Genomic DNA, 23,496 nt, shown 5'->3' on the forward strand with positions numbered 1-23,496 from the left:
CGTCTGCTAAGAGGATATTGAAAAGATCAAAATCAATTGGCTGTTCCTATGGCAACACTTGGGATCTGTCTTTTTTTTTCACTTGCCCATCTTTCCTTGAGGCGGTGTCACGCTAGACACTGGTGTTCATATGACCTAAGTCGTCGCGAGGACGTTAAACCCCATAGAAACAGAACGATAATAACAGTAATATTGTTATCTATGCCTCAGAAGATTATGTTGCATGTGATGATGACAGGTCTTGATATACAATTTCATGTTTGCTTGATGTGGTCATAACTGATAGTTTTGTGTAAATCAGAGAGACCTACTCGATCCCTGAATCTTTTCACGCTTGTCCTTTTGTTTTCTTTGATGCTATGTCTGTCTTCAGAACCATTATTATTGGTGAAACTTCTCGCACTCCAACTCCAATAAGGAACTTAGATTTTGTTTTGCTTATAGAGTTCTTATGTTTATTGTATAATAGCTTTTCATGGAACACCTGAGATGGTCTAACTTAACAAATTTTACGCAATAAGTCTTGTTAAAATAACACGTCACAATGTATTATTTATTGCAAGACGACACCGTCACGTTTATTTCACGATTAATTATCGAGCGTCAGTTTCAACCTGAAGTTCTGGCCCAACGAAACGTGTCGACCAGGGGCCTGTTCGTTTATGCATTCAAAAGTCACCATTTAACATACGATATTCAATTAAAAATGTTTAATTTAAAAAAAGGATTAGACAATAGACATAGCCTATGGCAGTAAAATAAAAAAAACACGTAGATGATTCATACAGTAGTTTAGAATGACAGGTGGTAGAGATTGTGTATTACAAAAAATAATGTAACTAATTTTGATTATATGTTGTTTCAGGATTTCGTGCGCTTGATTGTCTGTTGTCAGGGAAATGGTATCGAAGGGGGAGGGTTTAGTGCTGTTTAAATAGACTGGACAACACGGCAGCTTCATGGCTCCAACACCGTCGTTATTAAGAATTACGCATTTTGTTCCATCTATAATCCTTATACATGTATGAGATTTAATAAATTTGAAAATGTACAAGATGAAAGTTTCCTCTCTGACTGTTTATAACTGTGATGATTTATTTATCATTAAAAGGCCCTATTGTTCGCAGATTTGAAGATCCGGTATAACGATTTTTTTAACAATGTAAGTATTGTATAGTGTTTACGTTGTATAATCTTCGTATGTGTCTAAAACAAATCGGCCATAGTTTAAAATGAATATAAGATACGATATTTAGAGATTAATGTCCTAATATTACATCAGTTAAGTTGGGATTTTATCAAATAATTAGTAAAAATAAACAAAAACAAAAAAAATAACTTTAAGAACAAGGACACGATTTCAGTTCCATTACATAGTCATTATTCATATTCTTTTGGCTGTTTTAGTGCGATAAAATTTAGATTTAATGTTATTTACTATAAACCAAAGATCATCATAAATCAGGAAATTGCAATTAAAGTTTTAAAACTTTCCAGAATATTGGCTTGCCACTGAAAATGAAATGTTTTTTATTTCCATGATTTTGGGGTTTTATTTGCATTAACCGTCTCAAGAGAGGTAACTCGTAAATACTTGGTAAACGGTTACAAAATTAAGGATCCCTGTCCCACCGTTTCATTAAAACTGTAGCTAGTCTCGTTTAACCAGACGCTTGATAACTTGTAATTCAAGCGTAGCTTGCGCTGACAACAATAGCCTGGTTGAACGAGACTAAACTGTAGCACATTCGGGTTTCATGTAGTACACTTCTGTTGACCGGGTAGCTAAATTAGTTACAGCAAAGGTGTAACAATCTGAGTACCGGGATTCAAATCTAGCCTTGCTGATTTATTTTACTCCTTAGAACGTTTTGGTTAATTATCTTTTGTTTATCTCATCTGTATCATTTTTCATAATAAAACACGATATTGTTTCATCTTCAGATATAATCTATCAAGGCTAACGTCGTGCCGGAACAAAACAGCCTTCAATGCTTAGTTCCAAATGTTGGAAATGGTACAGGGATCCTTAAATTGTTTGGTTGTGAAGAGTTGTAGCATCTGGAAACTTTGCTTTTTAATGACCTTTGTACGAATTCGTATTCAATGTGAGGTAATGAAAGACTCTCTTTTGGTGTTTCTGGATTGCAACAATCTTTAAGAACCACCATTTTATTAAATGTTTACTTGCTGTGGCGCTGATACCAGTTCAAAATAAGCACTGCGAATGATTTTGTCTGAGGTGATATAATCATCAACGAACACATTCCCTCCTACACTCTGTATGTTGATATGTCTTAACAATCCCATTAAAATGTAGAAAAAAAGTATATTGTTTTTAGACCCAAACAACTACCTTAAAATAAAAAAGTTCTGGGTGTTAAAATGTTTTGGTTGTGACTGTTCTAACTGATCGTAGTGTGGAGATTTCCTCGGTTTATCTATTGTATTGTCAATAATTTATAAAATCATATGATTAAATATTTGAGTGTGGATATTTGCGCGCGCGCGAACATTTTCACATTGCGAAAATTCCCGCTTTTACAGCTCTACTTTTATAATATTAGACGAAGGTTTACATGTATCATACTTAAAGGCATTACAAAAAGAATTGTTGTGTGAATAATAGTGCAGCGCCATTGATGTATAAGCTGTGTGTGGTGTTATTTACATGCATAATGTATAAATAATAAGTATCAGATTGCAAAGAAAAACTTTAACGACATATTTTTTGCATGCTGTGATATATACATATTTATTTCATTATACTAAGGTACAATTGGTCGATAGGTCATAAATGGTCAGTTGAGGTTTAATAATGTCCACTGCCGCCGCCGCTATGGTCACATACACATCCAGGACTTCCGTATGGATTACCCTGCCATCCAACGTCACACGCGCACCTGTTTGTGCTGTGATCACAATGGGAGTGTGGGAATGAACCGCATCGTCCATCACACGGAACTGTAAATGACACGTCAACATTGGTGTTATTTCAACATATGAGGAAAATAGATACATTGTATAATCTGTGCATTAGCCCTCGCTCGTAATGTATTAAGAGACATGACAATCAAACCATTATGAGACAAGCCAATCCAACTTATTTTAATCATTCTTTTATACCCGGACGGCAGCGCAGAGAAGGTCTTAATGTTGGAAGAGACTGGACCAATGTGATCGGGCAGGTGACCAAAACCATTTTACGTCCAATCGGGGAATAAAAAACCCAACCATCTTAAAGGTAAGTACGCTACCCACTGTGCCACCCAACAACCATTTGTAAGTAATATTAAGGCTTCCTGCCCCTCTGCAGGAAAAACACCACAGAAATTCACTCGAGATGTTTTTTTCAAACATACGGTAAACTCCCCTTAATTTCATTTTGGATATTATTGTAGTCAGGTTAAGCAAGTGAACTACTGATTATATGGTTGCTTATAAGTTGATAAGAGCGACAGGATTGTGATCAGCTAGGCCTCTTCACATTTCTACTATCAAAATACTGCAGTTGGTATGTTCTTTATTTAATATTTATCATTTTTGTTTTATAAAGCTTCCTTTTAAAGAAAAATACATAACTAATACCATTGTCAAACAGGTATAAAAATGTAATTCATAGCTACAGATGATGAAAGTACACGGATCTTTAACTGATGCCAATATTACTCCAAACTTTTAAGTAAGGTTTCATTTAAGTTGGATATAACTTTTACAAGAAAGCTAAATATCCGATGGAACATTTATGTTACAATTGCTTCAAAATGTTGTTGGTGTAACAGGAATGTTAAACACCTAGACCTTATTGACGTAAGAGTATAATACACTACTCACTTCCACACTTCGTGGTGCCGTCTCCTACCAGTCCGTGGTTACATTTACAGGTGTTTGAAGATTTGTCACAGTAGGCGTTGTATACACATTGACCACCACATGGCACTGCCGACAAAGATACATAAATGCGTACATTTTTATATTCATTTAGTGTACTTGACCATTGCTTACTATAGTCTATGTATAAAATCCGAGATAATGAACTAACCCTAACAATAAATATGAACCAAATATATTTCTTCACTTCTTTATCATCTATTAATTTAAGAAGACACGTTCCTACGATCTTCTAAGCCCATGTTCATGAAATTGTTCTCATGTTCAAGCATGGATTTTGTGCTCAACCCAACTTTCTTGTAACTCGCTTGAATCAATAATCAAACAATCAAAAAGTCAAATATAAACATTGAAAATAGTTTTTGGCTTTCAGACTCTTCAATGTTTTTTTAAATCATTGACAAAACAAGATTTTTAAAATTAATTCATAACTTGAAACAAGAAATTCAGCTTGAGCACAAAATCCATGCTTGAGCGTGGGAACGATTTCATGAATAGTGGCCAAGGTGTTACAGAAATGTCGAACAAAATAATGTATTACAGTTACGAATAATTATGATTAATTCGTATTCATCTGGCATTTCCTATACGATCGTACTGATAGTGGCAATACTGTCAAAAACCTCTTACACTTTTGAAGAAGTACATAAATCCACTTTACCTAAGCCCGAATATTGTTTTCAAATCCGTTGTAATTACAGGTAAATGATATTGTGAAAAAAAACCATAACAAATTTGTATTTGATAATTAAGTCAGCTACGTACGGGCGCACGATCCGTGGTATTTGAAGTATCCTGTGTTACAGACACACTGGTTGGTCCCTTGGTTACAGTACGAGTGTGGTCCACATGGGCCTCCACAGGGCACTGAAATTCAAGACATCAAACTTTTCGAAACCTTAAACGACATTATCATGCACCTTAGCTTAGAAAAATATATTTTATGAAAAGTTTAGTCCGGTTGAATGTTGACATCGTAGCACTAACATGATCATGATTTTACCTATATCTTCTTACATGTTATATATAATATTTATAATGTTCAAATAAGAAACAATTTCCAAATGAAAAGCATGTACTGAGATTCATAAATATAATCATCAATAAAGCAGGAAACTTATACAAAATTTACTAATTTATGCAGAATGAACACACTTTTTAAATAAATAATTCATATATCATTACATTTTCATTACCTGATGCAACCAGGCACTGAGCATATTTACATATAATTTTACTGCATAAATTGGTTTTTAAACGAACCCGTTTCCATCAGATCGAAACGTAACTCGCGATCGTGATGTACAATTACAATGCGATGAGAGTATTACATGTATCTGCTAAGATCACAAGCCACATTTTGTTTGCTATCGAATTGATTCTAAAAGTTTATTATCGATACGTGATTATCATAGGCGAGATTTATATAGCTATACATCTAAGTAAGAGTATGGTGTCATCAGGTACAATATAGTATTATATATTATTAGCTACATTTTGTTACAAATAGTGGAAACAAATTACTCGAATAATAAAAACATGACTTTGTTAGTGAGCTGGTTAGACGTTATACTCACGTTGACATGGTCCTCCTTTGAATTTCATGAATCCAGACTTACATACGCACTGGTTGGATACGGAATCACATTGTTCATTTTGGCCACAGCGTCCTCCGCATGGTACTGTATAATAACAAAACAACCTCAGGCAATCAATTTCACTTATCTTTCAAAATATTATACATTAGAAATGACAGTCTGAGTGATGTATATGGCAAATAATTATTTAACGATATATCCTCCATATTTTACAGTGTGTTTAATTGAATTCGGTTGATCACGTGACTTTATATATTTAATTTACTGTTTAATTTCTTTGCTTGAGGTTTCCTCGGAAATATTTCTTCTATTGTATAAACGTCGCGTTCTCTTTCGCGCTTATTTTCCCAGATAATCTTCATTCAACGTTTCCTTCCTGTTATTTCACTTGACCACTAGAAACTTGCTCTTTAGTCGTCATTAAGTAACCTCCTCTTATTTTCGTTTCGGACACTCTTACGCAGGTTTGTGCATGAGGTAACTCAGTCCTGGTCCGTTACTCAAAAATCACTGTTGTAATTATTGCTGCTTTTGTTAATTTCATCTTAATTTGTTTGCAAGATTTCGGCAAGGTATGAGATTCTTTTCCTTTCAGAAATGGATTGTCAAAGCTATGATTATGGAAATAGTAATGTTCCATTCATCGTTTCAGTTTTAAGCAGTGGCACGGGAAAGGTTAATTATTATTTTAGTCTCAAATTTTAAAGACTTACGAGTACATCTTCCATGGAACAAGACGTATCCTGTGTTACAGACACATTGGTTCCTGACTTTATCACAGTAGGCGTTATACCCACATGGCCCTCCGCATGGAACTGTCAAATGTATGAAACAATTGTGTATGTCATTGAGTCTTTCAGAAGCATATAACACGTAATGTGTTTCATTATTTAGCCATCGACGATAATTGTAATCTAGCTGAAAAGCTTAATATTTCGATCATTAGTATGTTTTGGCGTCACTAGCAATTACATGATCCTTTGAAGAGGAAGTATCCTGTTTTACTGACACGTTGGTTGCTTCGGTTAACAAAGTATGCACACTGTCGACATGCCCCTTGCATTGAAATTTGAAGTGTATATCAATGTATATGTACATGTATATCTAATCATATATGTTTACGTTTTCGGATTATCCAACACATTTAAAATTGTTCGAAAGCTCTCAATATTGTTGGCGTTCAAAATATGGACAGATTATGCTTTACTATTATTACAAGGCAATGAACTAGACTTGTATCAACATAATGAACTATACGTATTAGCACATGATTTAATGAACATAACGTATATTGTTACAGACACTGGATTTAAAATATTGCCAATGGATGCTTTAATATTGAATATGAATTTGATTTATTTGTGCAACTATACATACGGGTACACGATCCTTGGTACAGAGAGTATCCAGTGTTACAGACACACTGGTTTCTGACTTTGTCGCATTGTGCATTAGGTCCACAACGTCCTCCGCATGGCACTGAATATAAAGAGGGTTTAGTATACTACAAAACAACTAAATGTCCTTCAAAACGTACTTTTAAGATAAATTTCAAATAACGTATAAGCGATATTTTAATGTTCCAATATATGCTGTATATTCAAAAATGTGGTTGATTTTCAGCTTGTGGTACTACATTAAGATTTAGCCACGCTCTTAGCAAACACAGTTCAGCATGTTGTCTATCTAAAATATAAAACATGTAGCTTCAATGGTGCGATATATACTTTATCGTTTAACACAAACAGTATTATAATGTTCAAAACATTAATAATTCAAAACAATTTATTCCATATCTTATAAGTGGTTGAAAATATATTAAAATAGGTTATATGATACAACAAATAGAAAAAGCAAAGAAGATGATGGACAACGTAGCTATTGGTAATATAATAGTAGTTCTTTAAATACTCAGATATAATAATGGAAGGGTAAGTATGGCGTCCGTAATTATCAGTTATACATGTTCCGTTCTTTTTATACTCACCAACACATGATCCGTGGTATGAAAAGAATCCTGTGTTACAAACACACTGGTTGGTTGTGCGGTCACATCGGGAGTTTGGTCCACACGATCCTCCACAAGGCACTATTAAATACAAACAAATAAGTATGTAAATATATAGAAAGGAAACACTTTGTACCTGTACTAAACAACACATATGTCTTTTGTTTGCTTTCAGAAATTTTGTTATATGCTATCGACGATAATTGGAATCATCAGTATGTCATTACTCTCACATGCCCCTCCGCATTGAACTATATCAATGTCATTTTAGAAGTTTGTCCATTACATAAAATGATTATTGAAATATGTCATTACGTTAAAACGCATCAGTTATTAAATTATAACTTATCATACATTATCTGCATATCAATAGTTATTTCGCCTTCGAGTTATCCAAGACATTTTAAATTGTTCGAAAGCTGTCAACATTGTTGGCGTTCAAAATATGGACAGATTATGCTTTAGTATTATTACAAGGCAATAAACTAGACTTGTATCAATATAATGAATTATACATGTATGTAGTAGCACATGATGTAGTGAACATAACGTTTTTTGCTACAGACACTGGTTTCAAAATATTGTCAATGGATGTTTTAGTATTGAACACGAATTTGATATAATTGTACAACTATACATACGGGTACATAATCCATGGTACAGAGAGTATCCGGGGTTACAGACACACTGGTTTCTGACTTTGTCGCATTGTGCGTTGGGTCCACAACGTCCTCCGCATGGCACTGCAATATAGTAGCGTTTAATATACTTTTAACCAATGCAATGTCATTAAAACGTTTTTAGAGTTTTCTTTCAAACAACGTACTAGACATATTTTAATGTCTAATATATGAAGTAGATCCAAGATGGACGTCTGTAGTTATTGATTATATAAGAGTAGTTCTTTGAATACTCACATATAATAATTAAAGGGTAAGTATGGCGTCCGTTATTTTCAGTTATACATTTTCCGTTCTTTCATACTCACCAACACATGTTCCGTGGTATGAAAAGTATCCTGTGTTACAAATACACTGGTTGGTTGTGCGTTCACATCGGGAGTTTGGTCCACACGATCCTCCACAAGGCACTATTAAATACAAACAAACAATTATGTAAATATATAGAAAGGAAACACTTTGTACTTGTACTAAATAACACAGTTGTCTTTTGTTGCTTTCAGAAGTATATACCATGTTACGTGTTTCATTAAATGCCATCGACGATAATTGCAATCTAACTAAAAAGCTTCATATTTCGATCATCGATACGTTTTAGCGTCACTAGCAAGTACATGATCCTTTTCAGAGGAAGCATCATGTGTTGCATACACGTTGGTTGCTTCCTTTGTCAATCTATGCATAACGTTCACATGCTCCTCCGCATGGAACTGTGAAGGGTTTATTTATGTCATTTTGGTATTTTGTCCATAACATACTATGAATATTGATATACATCAATACGTGAAAACGCCTCCCTTATTAAATTATAACTAACCATACATTATCTGTATAGCAAAAATTATTTCCAATTTTTGATTTAATCCAGACATTTCAAATTGTTCGAAAGTTGTCAAGATTTTTGGCGTTCAGAATATCGAAAGATTATGATTTAGTATTTTTTCAAGGCAATGAACAAGACTTGTATCAATATAATGAACCATTCATATAGAACATGATTTACTGAACAAAACGTTTTTTGTTACAGACAAACATGTTTCAAAATATTGTCAATGGATGTTTCAGTATGTAACATGAGTTTGATATATTTGTACAACTATACATACGGGTACACGATCCTTGGAACAGAAAGTATCCTGTGTTACAGACACACTGGTTTTTGACTTTGTCGCATTGTGCATTAGGTCCACAACGTCCTCCGCATGGTACTACAACATTATAGGGGTTCATTTACTACTAAAAAGCTAAATGCCCTTAGAAACGTAATTTAAAGATTAATTTCAAACATCGTATAAGCGATGTTTTGATGTTCTGTTATATGATGTATATTAAAAAAATATGTTTGACTTTCAGTTTGTAATGATACATTAAGATTTAACCTCGCTCTTAACAAGCGCGGTTCAGCAAGTAGTCTATCTAAAATATAAACAAATGTATCCTCAACAGTGCGGTATTTACCTTGTCCTTTAACACAAAATGTGTATTATATTTTCAACAACGTTAACTCAAAACGTTTATTTAATATGTTTTAGAGGTTGAAAATAGAGAGGAAATATAATAAAACGGTTCTAGGATACAGATAAATAAAGCAGTAAAAATCAAAGAAAAGGAAGGACGTCCGTATATATTTGTTATATAATAGTAGTTCTTTAAATACTCACATATAATAATGAAAGGGTAAGTATTGAATTCGTAATTATCAGTTATACGTTTTCCGTTTTGTCATACTCACCAACACATGTTCCGTGGAATGAAAAGTATCCTGTGTTACAAATACACTGGTTGGTTGTGCGGTCACAACGGGAGTTTGGTCCACATGATCCTCCACAAGGCACTATTAAATATATAAAAAAAACACCAGTTATGTAAATATATAGACAGGAAACACTTTGCACTTGTTCTATACAACAAAGATATAGTTGTTGTTTCCAGATGTATATAACATGTTACGTGTTTTATAATATGCCATCGACGATAATTGTAATCCAACTAAAAAGCTTAATATTTCGATCATCAATACGTTTAAGCGTCACTAGCAAGTACATGATCCTTTGAAGAGGAAGTATCCTGTTTTACTGACACGTTGGTTGCTTCCTTTAACAAAGTATGCATAACGTTCACATGCTCCTCCGCATGGAACTGTGAAGGGTATGTAAATGTCATTTTCGTAGTTTGTCTTTAACATACAACGAATATTGAAATACATCATTACTTGAAAATCCTTCGGTTTTTAAATTATAACCAATCATACATTATTTGCATAGCAAAAGCTTTTATTGTTTTCGTGTCATACAAGACGTTTCATATTGTTCGATAGCTGTCAATATTGTTGGAGTTCAAAATATGGACAACTTATGCTTTAGTATTATTACAAGGCAATGAACAAGACTTGTATTAATATAATGAACCATACATACTAGCACATGACTAACTGAACGAAACGTGTCTTGTTATAGACACACTGGTTACAAAATATTGACAATGGATGTTTTTAGTATTGAACATGCATTTGATTTATTTGTGCAACTATACATACGGGTACACGATCCTTGGTACAAAGAGTAGCCTGTGTTACAGACACATTGGTTTCTGACTTTGTCGCAATATGCGTTGGGTTTACAACGTCCTCCGCATGGAACTGAAACATAACAGGGTTTAATATACTACTAAAAGCTAACTGTCCTTAAATACATACTTTTATTCTTAATTTCAAACAACGTATAAGCGATATTTTAATGCTCGAATATATGATGTATATCCAAAAATATGTTTGACTTTCAGTTTTTGATGATGCATCCAAATTTAACCCCAATTTTAACAAACTCGGTTCAGTAAGTAGTCTATCTAAAAAATAAATGTAACTTCGATAGTGCGATATTTACTTTGTCCTTTAACACAAAATTTGTATCGTAATTTTCAAAAACACCAACTCAAAACGGCTTATTTCATATTTTTTAGAGGTTTAAAATAGAGAGGCGTTATAATAAAACGGCTCTATGATACATGTACATAAAATCAGTAAAAATCAAAGGAGATGATAGACGTCCGTAGCTATTGGGTATATAAAAGTAGTTCTTTAAATACTCACCAACACATATTCCGTTGTATGAAAAGTATCCTGTGTTACAAACACACTGGTTGGTTGTGCGGTCACATCGGGAGTTTGGTCCACACGATCCTCCACAAGGCACTATTAAATACAAACAAATAAGTATGTAAATATATAGAATGGAAACACTTTGTACCTGTACTAAACAACACATATGTCTTTTGTTGCTTTCAGAAATTTTGTTATATGCTTTCGACGATAATTGGAATCATCAGTATGTCATAACTCTCACATGCTACCCCGCATTGAACTATACCAATGTCATTTTAGAAGTTTGTCCATTACATAAAATGATTATTGAAATATGTCATTACGTTAAAACGCATCAGTTATTAAATTATACCTTATCATACATTATCTGCATAACAATAGTTATTTCGCCTTCGAGTTATCCAAGACATTTTAAATTGTTCGAAAGCTGTCAACATTGTTGGCGTTCAAAATATAGACAGATTATGCTTTAGTATTATTACAAGGCAATACACCAGACTTGTATCAATATAATGAATTATACATGTATGTAGTAGCACATGATGTAGTGAACATAACGTTTTTTGTTACAGACACTGGTTTCAAAATATTGTCAATGGATGTTTTAGTATTGAACACGAATTTGATATAATTGTACAACTATACATACGGGTACATAATCCATGGTACAGAGAGTATCCGGTGTTACAGACACACTGGTTTCTGACTTTGTCGCATTGTGCGTTGGGTCCACAACGTCCTCCGCATGGCACTGCAATATAGTAGCGTTTACTATACTTTTAACCAATGCAATGTCATTAAAACGTTTTTAGAGTTTTCTTTCAAACAACATACTAGACATATTTTAATGTCCAATATATGACATAGATCCAAGATGGACGTCTGTAGTTATTAATTATATAAGAGTAGTTCTTTGAATACTCACATATAATAATTAAAGGGTAAGTATGGCGTCCGTTATTATCAGTTATACATTTTTCCGTTCTTTCATACTTACCAACACATGTTCCGTGGTATGAAAAGTATCCTGTGTTACAAATACACTGGTTGGTTGTGCGGTCACATCGGGAGTTTGGTCCACACGATCCTCCACAAGGCACTATTAAATACAAACAAATAAGTATGTAAATATATAGAAAGGAAACACTTTGTAATTGTACTAAATAACACAGTTGTCTTTTGTTGCTTTCAGAAGTATATACCATGTTACGTGTTTCATTAAATGCCATCGACGATAATTGCAATCTAACTAAAAAGCTTCATATTTCGATCATCGATACGTTTTAGCGTCACTAGCAAGTACATGATCCTTTTCAGAGGAAGCATCATGTGTTGCATACACGTTGGTTGCTTCCTTTGTCAATCTATGCATAACGTTCACATGCTCCTCCGCATGGAACTGTGAAGGGTTTATTTATGTCATTTTGGTATTTTGTCCATAACATACTATGAATATTGAAATACATCAATACGTGAAAACGCCTCCCTTATTAAATTATAACTAACCATACATTATCTGTATAGCAAAAATTATTTCCAATTTTTGATTTAATCCAGACATTTCAAATTGTTCGAAAGTTGTCAAGATTTTTGGCGTTCAGAATATCGAAAGATTATGATTTAGTATTTTTTCAAGGCAATGAACAAGACTTGTATCAATATAATGAACCATTCATATAGAACATGATTTACTGAACAAAACGTTTTTTGTTACAGACAAACTTGTTTCAAAATATTGTCAATGGATGTTTCAGTATGTAACATGAGTTCGATATATTTGTACAACTATACATACGGGTACACGATCCTTGGAACAGAAAGTATCCTGTGTTACAGACACACTGGTTTTTGACTTTGTCGCATTGTGCATTAGGTCCACAACGTCCTCCGCATGGTACTGCAACATTATAGGGGTTCATTTACTACTAAAAAGCTAAATGCCCTTAGAAACGTTATTTTAAGATTGATTTCAAACATCGTATAAGCGATGTTTTAATGTTCGTTATATGATGTATATCCAAAACAAAAGTTTGACTTTCAGTTTGTAGTGATACATTAAGATTTAACCTCGCTCTTAACAAACGCGGTTCAGCAAGTAGTCTATCTAAAATATAAACAAATGTATCCTCAACAGTGCGGTATTTACTTTGTCCTTTAACACAAAATGTGTATTACATTTTCAACAACGTTAACTCAAAACGTTTAGTTAATATGTTTTAGAGGTTGAGAAAAGAGAGGAAATTTAATAAAACGGTTCTAGGATACAGGTACATAAAGCAGTTAAAATCAAAGAAAAGGAAGGCCGTCCGTATATATTTGTTATATAATAGTAGTTCTTTAAATATTCACATATAATAATGAAAGGGTAAGCATTGAATTCGTATTTATCAGTTATACGTTTTCCGTTTTTTCATACTCACCAACACATGTTCCATGGAATGAAAAGTATCCTGTGTTACAAACACACTGGTTGGTCGTGCGGTCACATCGGGAGTTTGGTCCACATGATCCTCCACAAGGCACTATTAAATATATATAAAAAAAAACAATATGTAAATATATAGACAGGAAACACTTTGTACTTGTTCTATACAACAAAGATATCTTTGTTTCTTTCAGATGTATATAACATGTTACGTGTTTTATAATATGCCATCGACGATAATTGTAATCCAACCTAAAAGCTTAATATTTCGATCATCAATACGTTTAAGCGTCACTAGCAAGTACATGATCCTTTGAAGAGGAAGTATCCTGTTTTACTGACACGTTGGTTGCTTCCTTTAACAAAGTATGCATAACGTTCACATGCTCCTCCGCATGGAACTGTGAAGGGTATGTAAATGTCATTTTCGTAGTTTGTCTTTAACATACAACGAATATTGAAATACATCATTACTTGAAAATCCTTCGGTTTTTAAATTATAACCAATCATACATTATTTGCATAGCAAAAGCTATTATCGTTTTCGTGTCATACAAGACGTTTCATATTGTTCGATAGCTGTCAATATTGTTGGAGTTCAAAATATGGACAACTTATGCTTTAGTATTATTACAAGGCAATGAACAAGACTTGTATTAATATAATGAACCATACATACTAGCACATGACTAACTGAACGAAACGTGTCTTGTAACAGACACACTGGTTACAAAATATTGACAATGGATGTTTTTAGTATTGAACATGCATTTGATTTATTTGTGCAACTATACATACGGGTACACGATCCTTGGTACAAAGAGTAGCCTGTGTTACAGACACATTGGTTTCTGACTTTGTCGCAATATGCGTTGGGTTTACAACGTCCTCCGCATGGAACTGAAACATAACAGGGTTTAATATACTACTAAAAGCTAACTGTCCTTAAATACATACTTTTAATCTTAATTTCAAACAACGTATAAGCGATATTTTAATGCTCGAATATATGATGTATATCCAAAAATATGTTTGACTTTCAGTTTTTGATGTTGCATCCAAATTTAACCCCAATTTTAACAAACTCGGTTCAGTAAGTAGTCTATCTAAAAAATAAATGTAACTTCGATAGTGCGATATTTACTTTGTCCTTTAACACAAAATTTGTATCGTAATTTTCAAAAACACCAACTCAAAACGGCTTATTTCATATTTTTTAGAGGTTTAAAATAGAGAGGCGTTATAATAAAACGGCTCTATGATACATGTACATAAAATCAGTAAAAATCAAAGGAGATGATAGACGTCCGTAGCTATTGGGTATATAAAAGTAGTTCTTTAAATACTCACCAACACATGTTCCGTGGTATGAAAAGTATCCTGTGTTACAAACACACTGGTTGGTTGTGCGGTCACATCGGGAGTTTGGTCCACACGATCCTCCACAAGGCACTATTAAATACAAACAAATAAGTATGTAAATATATAGAATGGAAACACTTTGTACCTGTACTAAACAACACATATGTCTTTTGTTGCTTTCAGAAATTTTGTTATATGCTATCGACGATAATTGGAATCATCAGTATGCCATAACTCCCACATGCTCCCCCGCATTGAACTATACCAATGTCATTTTAGAAGTTTGTCCATTACATAAAATGATTATTGAAATATGTCATTACGTTAAAACGCATCAGTTATTAAATTATACCTTATCATACATTATCTGCATAACAATAGTTATTTCGCCTTCGAGTTATCCAAGACATTTTAAATTGTTCGAAAGCTGTCAACATTGTTGGCGTTCAAAATATAGACATATTATGCTTTAGTATTATTACAAGGCAATACACTAGACTTGTATCAATATAATGAATTATACATGTATGTAGTAGCACATGATGTAGTGAACATAACGTTTTTTGTTACAGACACTGGTTTCAAAATATTGTCAATGGATGTTTTAGTATTGAACACGAATTTGATATAATTGTACAACTATACATACGGGTACATAATCCATGGTACAGAGAGTATCCAGTGTTACAGACACACTGGTTTCTGACTTTGTCGCATTGTGCGTTGGGTCCACAACGTCCTCCGCATGGCACTGCAATATAGTAGCGTTTACTATACTTTTAACCAATGCAATGTCATTAAAACGTTTTTAGAGTTTTCTTTCAAACAACATACTAGACATATTTTAATGTCCAATATATGACATAGATCCAAGATGGACGTCTGTAGTTATTAATTATATAAGAGTAGTTCTTTGAATACTCACATATAATAATTAAAGGGTAAGTATGGCGTCCGTTATTATCAGTTATACATTTTTCCGTTCTTTCATACTTACCAACACATGTTCCGTGGTATGAAAAGTATCCTGTGTTACAAATACACTGGTTGGTTGTGCGGTCACATCGGGAGTTTGGTCCACACGATCCTCCACAAGGCACTATTAAATACAAACAAATAAGTATGTAAATATATAGAAAGGAAACACTTTGTAATTGTACTAAATAACACAGTTGTCTTTTGTTGCTTTCAGAAGTATATACCATGTTACGTGTTTCATTAAATGCCATCGACGATAATTGCAATCTAACTAAAAAGCTTCATATTTCGATCATCGATACGTTTTAGCGTCACTAGCAAGTACATGATCCTTTTCAGAGGAAGCATCATGTGTTGCATACACGTTGGTTGCTTCCTTTGTCAATCTATGCATAACGTTCACATGCTCCTCCGCATGGAACTGTGAAGGGTTTATTTATGTCATTTTGGTATTTTGTCCATAACATACTATGAATATTGAAATACATCAATACGTGAAAACGCCTCCCTTATTAAATTATAACTAACCATACATTATCTGTATAGCAAAAATTATTTCCAATTTTTGATTTAATCCAGACATTTCAAATTGTTCGAAAGTTGTCAAGATTTTTGGCGTTCAGAATATCGAAAGATTATGATTTAGTATTTTTTCAAGGCAATGAACAAGACTTGTATCAATATAATGAACCATTCATATAGAACATGATTTACTGAACAAAACGTTTTTTGTTACAGACAAACTTGTTTCAAAATATTGTCAATGGATGTTTCAGTATGTAACATGAGTTCGATATATTTGTACAACTATACATACGGGTACACGATCCTTGGAACAGAAAGTATCCTGTGTTACAGACACACTGGTTTTTGACTTTGTCGCATTGTGCATTAGGTCCACAACGTCCTCCGCATGGTACTGCAACATTATAGGGGTTCATTTACTACTAAAAAGCTAAATGCCCTTAGAAACGTTATTTTAAGATTGATTTCAAACATCGTATAAGCGATGTTTTAATGTTCGTTATATGATGTATATCCAAAACAAAAGTTTGACTTTCAGTTTGTAGTGATACATTAAGATTTAACCTCGCTCTTAACAAACGCGGTTCAGCAAGTAGTCTATCTAAAATATAAACAAATGTATCCTCAACAGTGCGGTATTTACTTTGTCCTTTAACACAAAATGTGTATTACATTTTCAACAACGTTAACTCAAAACGTTTAGTTAATATGTTTTAGAGGTTGAGAAAAGAGAGGAAATTTAATAAAACGGTTCTAGGATACAGGTACATAAAGCAGTTAAAATCAAAGAAAAGGAAGGCCGTCCGTATATATTTGTTATATAATAGTAGTTCTTTAAATATTCACATATAATAATGAAAGGGTAAGCATTGAATTCGTATTTATCAGTTATACGTTTTCCGTTTTTTCATACTCACCAACACATGTTCCATGGAATGAAAAGTATCCTGTGTTACAAACACACTGGTTGGTCGTGCGGTCACATCGGGAGTTTGGTCCACATGATCCTCCACAAGGCACTATTAAATATAAAAAAAAACAACAATTATGTAAATATATAGACAGGAAACACTTTGTACTTGTTCTATACAACAAAGATATCTTTGTTTCTTTCAAATGTATATAACATGTTACGTGTTTTATAATATGCCATCGACGATAATTGTAATCCAACCTAAAAGCTTAATATTTCGATCATCAATACGTTTAAGCGTCACTAGCAAGTACATGATCCTTTGAAGAGGAAGTATCCTGTTTTACTGACACGTTGGTTGCTTCCTTTAACAAAGTATGCATAACGTTCACATGCTCCTCCGCATGGAACTGTGAAGGGTATGTAAATGTCATTTTCGTAGTTTGTCTTTAACATACAACGAATATTGAAATACATCATTACTTGAAAATCCTTCGGTTTTTAAATTATAACCAATCATACATTATTTGCATAGCAAAGGCTATTTCCGTTTTCGTGTCATACAAGACGTTTTATATTGTTCGATAGCTGTCAATATTGTTGGCGTTCAAAATATGGACAACTTATGCTTTAGTATTATTACAAAGCAATGAACAAGACTTGTATCAATATAATGAACCATACATACTAGCACATGACTAACTGAACGAAACGTGTCTTGTTACAGACACACTGGTTTCAAAATATTGACAATAGATGTTTTAAGTATTGAACATGCATTTGATTTATTTGTGCAACTATACATACGGGTACACGATCCTTGGTACAAAGAGTAGCCTGTGTTACAGACACATTGGTTTCTGACTTTGTCGCAATATGCGTTGGGTTTACAACGTCCTCCGCATGGGACTGAAACATATCAGGGTTTAATATACTACTAAAAGGTAACTGTCCTTAAATACATACTTTTAATCTTAATTTCAAACAACGTATAAGCGATATTTTAATGTTCGAATATATGATGTATATCCAAAAATATGTTTGATTTTCAGTTTTTGATGATACATCCAAATTTAACCCCAATTTTAACAAACTCGGTTCAGTAAGTAGTCTATCTAAAGAATAAATAAATGTAACTTCGATAGTGGGATATTTACTTTGTCCTTTAACACAAAATTTGTATCGTAATTTTCAAAAACGTTAACTCAAAACGACTTATTTCATATTTTTTAGAGGTTTAAAATACGATGAACGTCTGTATTTATTGATTATATAAAAGGAGTTCTTTAAAACTCACCAACACATGATCCGTGGTATGAAAAGTATCCTGTGTTACAAACACACTGGTTGGTTGTGCGGTCACATCGGGAGTTTGGTCCACATGATCCTCCACAAGGCACTATCAAATATAAACAAATAAGTATGTAAATATACAGAAAGGAAACACTTTTTACTTGTAGTAAACAACACAGATACCTTTTGTTGCTTTCAGAAGTATATAACATGTTACGTGTTTGTATAATATGTCATCGACGACAATTGTAATCTAACTAAAAAGCTTAATATTGCGATCAGCAGTACATTTTAGCAACACTAGCAAGTCTATGTCTTTTTGAAGAGGAAGCATCCTGTTTTACAGACATGCTGTTTGCTTTCTTTGTCAAAAGTATGCATAATGTCGTCCGCAATGATCATAACGTACAGACACATTGGTTTCAAAATATCGACACAACGTGTTTTAATATTGAACATGAGTCTGATATATTTGTGCAACTATACGTACGGGTACACAATCCGTGGTGCAGAAAGTATCCTGTGTTACAGACACATTGGTTTCTGACTTTGTCGCATTGTGCGTTTGGTCCACAACGTCCTCCGCATGGCACTGAAACATACAACCAACATTTAAATATGCTTTAGAACAGTTCAAGACCCTAAATATTTACCCTTGAGACAGAAATAATATCTTATAGCTCATAAGTGAATATATTAATTTTCAAATATATATATGTTATCCTTGAACCAGGTCAAGATACCACAGCTAGTTTACTGTAAGATAATATGTAGTATTCTAAATAATAATGCAGACTTTGCAGTGTTGTTAATATCGTTTGTGCTATAACATTGTTTCACGTGGAGTTTGTGATGATATATATTCATTCATCCTGACATGAAATATAAAAGATAAGGCGAGTAGCGAGAACAAATATCATCAGGTAATACATAGCTCTAATGAAATAAATCTCATGATTTGAGCATCCTCTTTTTCTTATAAAATCGAATATGTTTCTATGTTTTGGAATGTATACATGTCATAACGTATAATAATTGTACATAGTGTACAATACTTGACCAGAGTAACGCGTAAGAAATGATGACGCTTAAAAATGGTATGTGATAATCATATAGAGCAGGGGTTAGTTTGATTGACCGGTTATACAGCATGAAAACTTTATATACTCACCAACACATGATCCATGGTACAAGAAGTATCCGGTGTTACATACACACTGGTTAGTGGAGCGATCGCATCGGGCGTTTGATCCACATGATCCTCCACAAGGCACTGCAAATATAAATATATATATTAATATAATAACATTAATATATTGACATACTTTACATAACTGCAAGATAAATAATTTTGCCTTGCAAATTAAACCAATCATATATAATTTACATATGCAATATTTATTAACGCTTACTGAGTATTCTAAGGTGTAAATAAACAATCATAAGAAAAATTTGAAAAAAAATGGACTATTGACAGTGCATATTTTTGGACTTATGCATCCCTACGGCTGCCAAAGACTGTAAGTAAGGACTAGACAATGTTTATTCTAGCCCATGATTTTATCTTTGATAAATTATTTCTGAAAAGAAATACAACTTGCGGGTTTTTTATGAGAAAAAATAAAGACGAAATAAACCAAATATAAACAACAACAGTATAAGAAATTATCGGACCCAGACCATGATTCAAACCCCGCACCTGTTATACTATCGCACTAACCAATAAGCTACCTGGTCAAAGATAATTTCCTGGCCAAACTTTACTACATCTTTATCAAAACGGTGAGGGTATGTATATTGGAAAAACTTCAATGCAATGGAACAGGGGTCCTGAGCACGAAGAGTACACATATATATATAAATATATATATGAATAATAAATGAATATCGGGAACAAAACATACTAGCACATGCTCCTTTGTACAGAACGTATCCTGTGTCACAGACACATTGGTTTCTGACTTTGTCGCAATGCGAGTAGGGTCCACAATGTCCTCCACATGGTACTGCAATGAAAACCGTAATTTATATTTACTTTAAAGCAGTTGAATGTGCTTGATACATGCTTTTAGGAACTTCTTATGATTCAAATGTTTGAATAAATGTGTATACCCTTATACACAACTTACATTGATTGTTTTGTAATTATTAATCCTCATCTGTTATACAGGAGTGCCAGAGGGTACATTGTATTGTATGAATGAATGTATGAATGTATGAATGAATGAATGAATTTAATATCAAATAAGTATATTTTCAAAATTTGCATTTGATTTTATCACAAGATTGAACAAGGGCAAGATATACGTGTATTAATCCTTATAAAGGTTGTGTGAAACAAAACAAAACAACATGGTAAAGGAACTGTTTGACGTATGTTAGTAACTATCTTCAATCCAGTGTATGTTCTGCATATACTCACCAACACATGATCCGTGGTATGAAAAACATCCTGTTTTGCATACACACTTGTTGGTTAATACAGAATACATGTAGGAGTACTGAACCTTTAACGGTTGTGTAAAGAGATATACATTCAGGAAATATTTTGATTGTCGTTTCTAACCTTTGGTAATACATTCTGGAATACTTGGTTTACTTACAAACACACGATCCGTGGTATGACAAATATCCTGTGTTACAAACACACTGGTTGGTTGTGCGATCGCATCGGGAGTTTGGTCCACATTGTCCTCCGCATGGTACTGTAAATAAGTGATAGTAATAATGAAAAAAACCCACATGTACTCGAAATCATCTGCGATTTACTCTTACCTTTTAATACGGATTTTGGTATTTTCTTACTTTATTGAAAACAAATAAATACACTTACACCCTATCGATAAGATTTGTTTATGTTATTTTACACAGAATGCATGTTTTTTCCCCGATATACAAGCATACGCAAGTGTTGTAAAGTGGTATTGTTAAAGAATAACAAATAAATGGAATTGGACTGATGAAACTACAAATATCAGTTATATATTAAGAGCTTCTTATATAATACAGATTTAAAAGTAATGAACAAAGCAATAAAGACAGGGTTACAATGACATCTGTTATTACCGGTTATATATTTTAAGTTCTTTATCTTTATACATAATCAAAAAACAAGGCAACGGTTTGGCGTTCGTTGATATAAGAAATACGGAATGACTTCTGTATATATACTCACAGACACATGATCCGTGGTAGGTGAAGTATCCTGTGTTACATTCACACTGGTTGGTTAAGCGATCGCATCGGGAGTTTGGTCCACATTGTCCTCCACATGGCACTGTACAATGTTATTCACGAAGAGTTGATATAATGCATTCACATATAAATTAGCCCACGATTATTAATTTTAAAGAAAAATCTCACCATATTGAAAATATGAAAACAATATCGATTAGTTAAAAGATGATGCTTAGCTATTTTCCCTTGTAGCACACCATGTGTTGTTTCCAACAATATATACTTTCACACGTGTTATATAATCGCTAATAAGTAAAGAGATATGGGGGATAACCATTAAAATTGTTATCTGTAAAAAATATAATGAAGAAAAGAATTGGCAAACATCGTTTACTATCGTCAATACAGTATGATTTCTGTTTATACTCACAGACACATGAACTGTGGTACAAAAAGTATCCTGTGTTACATACACACTGGTTGCGCAAGCGATCGCATCGGGCGTTTGGTCCACACTTTCCCCCGCATGGCACTGTAAATTTAAAGGTTTTGACAATTGGAAATTTAGTATGATGTATCTTCATAGATACTATGACGTATAGCTTATTTTCAAGAAATATCCCACCTAATTGAAAATGTAACAAGATCATCAATAGCTCAAAATATTTCGCTCTGCGTTTTGTTTTTACAACAACATAACACGCACTTTTAAAAAAAAGTTAATATACACGTTCACAGGTTTTGATATTTTTGGAAAATGTTTTAACAGAGTCGAGAGTTCATAAAAAAACCAAATTAATTACGTGAGAAATATATCTTATAAGAAAAAAGCATTAATGGACTTACGCTGCTGACAGTAATACAGTGTTAATTCTTTATTTACTTACAGACACACGATCCGTGGAAAGTAAAGTATCCTGTATTACATATACACTGATTGGTTGTGCGATCACATTGGGAGTTTGGTCCACATTTTCCACCACATGGCACTGTTAATATAAATATGTTTATGCTTAAAGTTACCCATTATTTATCCTCGCCTCTTATTCAAATGTTTAAGCAAGTAGATTGCGTAACATAAAACACGCACCTAATTAAAAAAATTGAATTATTGATGATATCAGTTCATTTAAGTATTTGGTCCTTTACACAATTTGCATGTATTTTATCAAAAATAAATAATTACTATTTGTGTTTGAATTTTATATTATAAAACGGCTGACATAATAAAGAGGTACATGTAGGAGTACTGAAACCTAAAACGGTTATGTAAAGAGAAATATAATTAGAAAAGGTTTTGATTGTCGTTTCTAACCTTTGGTATTACATTCTGAGTTATTTTTTTACTTACAGACACACGATCCGTGGTATGAAAAGTATCCGGTGTTACAAACACACTGGTTGGTAGTACGATCACATCGGGAGTTTGGTCCACAATGTCCACCGCATGGCACTGTAAAATAAATACCTCGTTGGATTCTTGAAAATTTCATATGACTTATCTTCATTTCTAATTCAAAAATTACTTTAACATAAGGATTCCATG

At 33.3% G+C, this 23,496-nt stretch overlaps 1 protein-coding gene across 1 annotated transcript; it reads right to left on the minus strand.

Annotated features, from left to right (window-relative positions):
• Window positions 1–2,763: 2,763 nt before the first annotated feature.
• On the minus strand, window positions 2,764–17,914 carry LOC110457094. The gene is made up of 23 exons (XM_021508194.1): window positions 17,828–17,914; window positions 17,485–17,586; window positions 16,860–16,961; window positions 16,062–16,163; window positions 15,714–15,815; window positions 15,053–15,154; window positions 14,501–14,602; window positions 13,698–13,799; window positions 13,073–13,174; window positions 12,275–12,376; window positions 11,927–12,028; window positions 11,266–11,367; window positions 10,714–10,815; window positions 9,910–10,011; window positions 9,284–9,385; window positions 8,486–8,587; window positions 8,139–8,240; window positions 7,477–7,578; window positions 6,867–6,968; window positions 6,203–6,304; window positions 5,511–5,573; window positions 4,657–4,758; window positions 2,764–2,964 (listed from the first exon to the last, which is right to left on the minus strand). The coding sequence occupies exons 1-23, from the start codon at window positions 17,912–17,914 to the stop codon at window positions 2,764–2,766; spliced, it is 2,391 nt and encodes a 796-aa protein (XP_021363869.1).
• Window positions 17,915–23,496: the final 5,582 nt, after the last annotated feature.

Source organism: Mizuhopecten yessoensis, unplaced genomic scaffold (genome assembly GCF_002113885.1).
Source record: "Mizuhopecten yessoensis strain PY_sf001 unplaced genomic scaffold, ASM211388v2 scaffold9023, whole genome shotgun sequence".
Taxonomy (NCBI): Eukaryota; Metazoa; Mollusca; class Bivalvia; order Pectinida; family Pectinidae; genus Mizuhopecten; species Mizuhopecten yessoensis.

Bases quoted from the DNA above. Each gene is read 5' to 3' on its own strand.
- LOC110457094 (XM_021508194.1), bottom strand. From the start codon at position 17,914: ATGACATTTACATACCCTTCACAGTTCCATGCGGAGGAGCATGTGAAC. The intron at 12,377-13,072 runs GTATGTATAGTT...TGTATTTAATAG, and splicing joins GTTCCAAGGATCGTGTACCC to TGCCTTGTGGAGGATCGTGT. The intron at 10,012-10,713 runs GTATGTATAGTT...TATATTTAATAG, and splicing joins GTACCAAGGATCGTGTACCC to TGCCTTGTGGAGGATCATGT.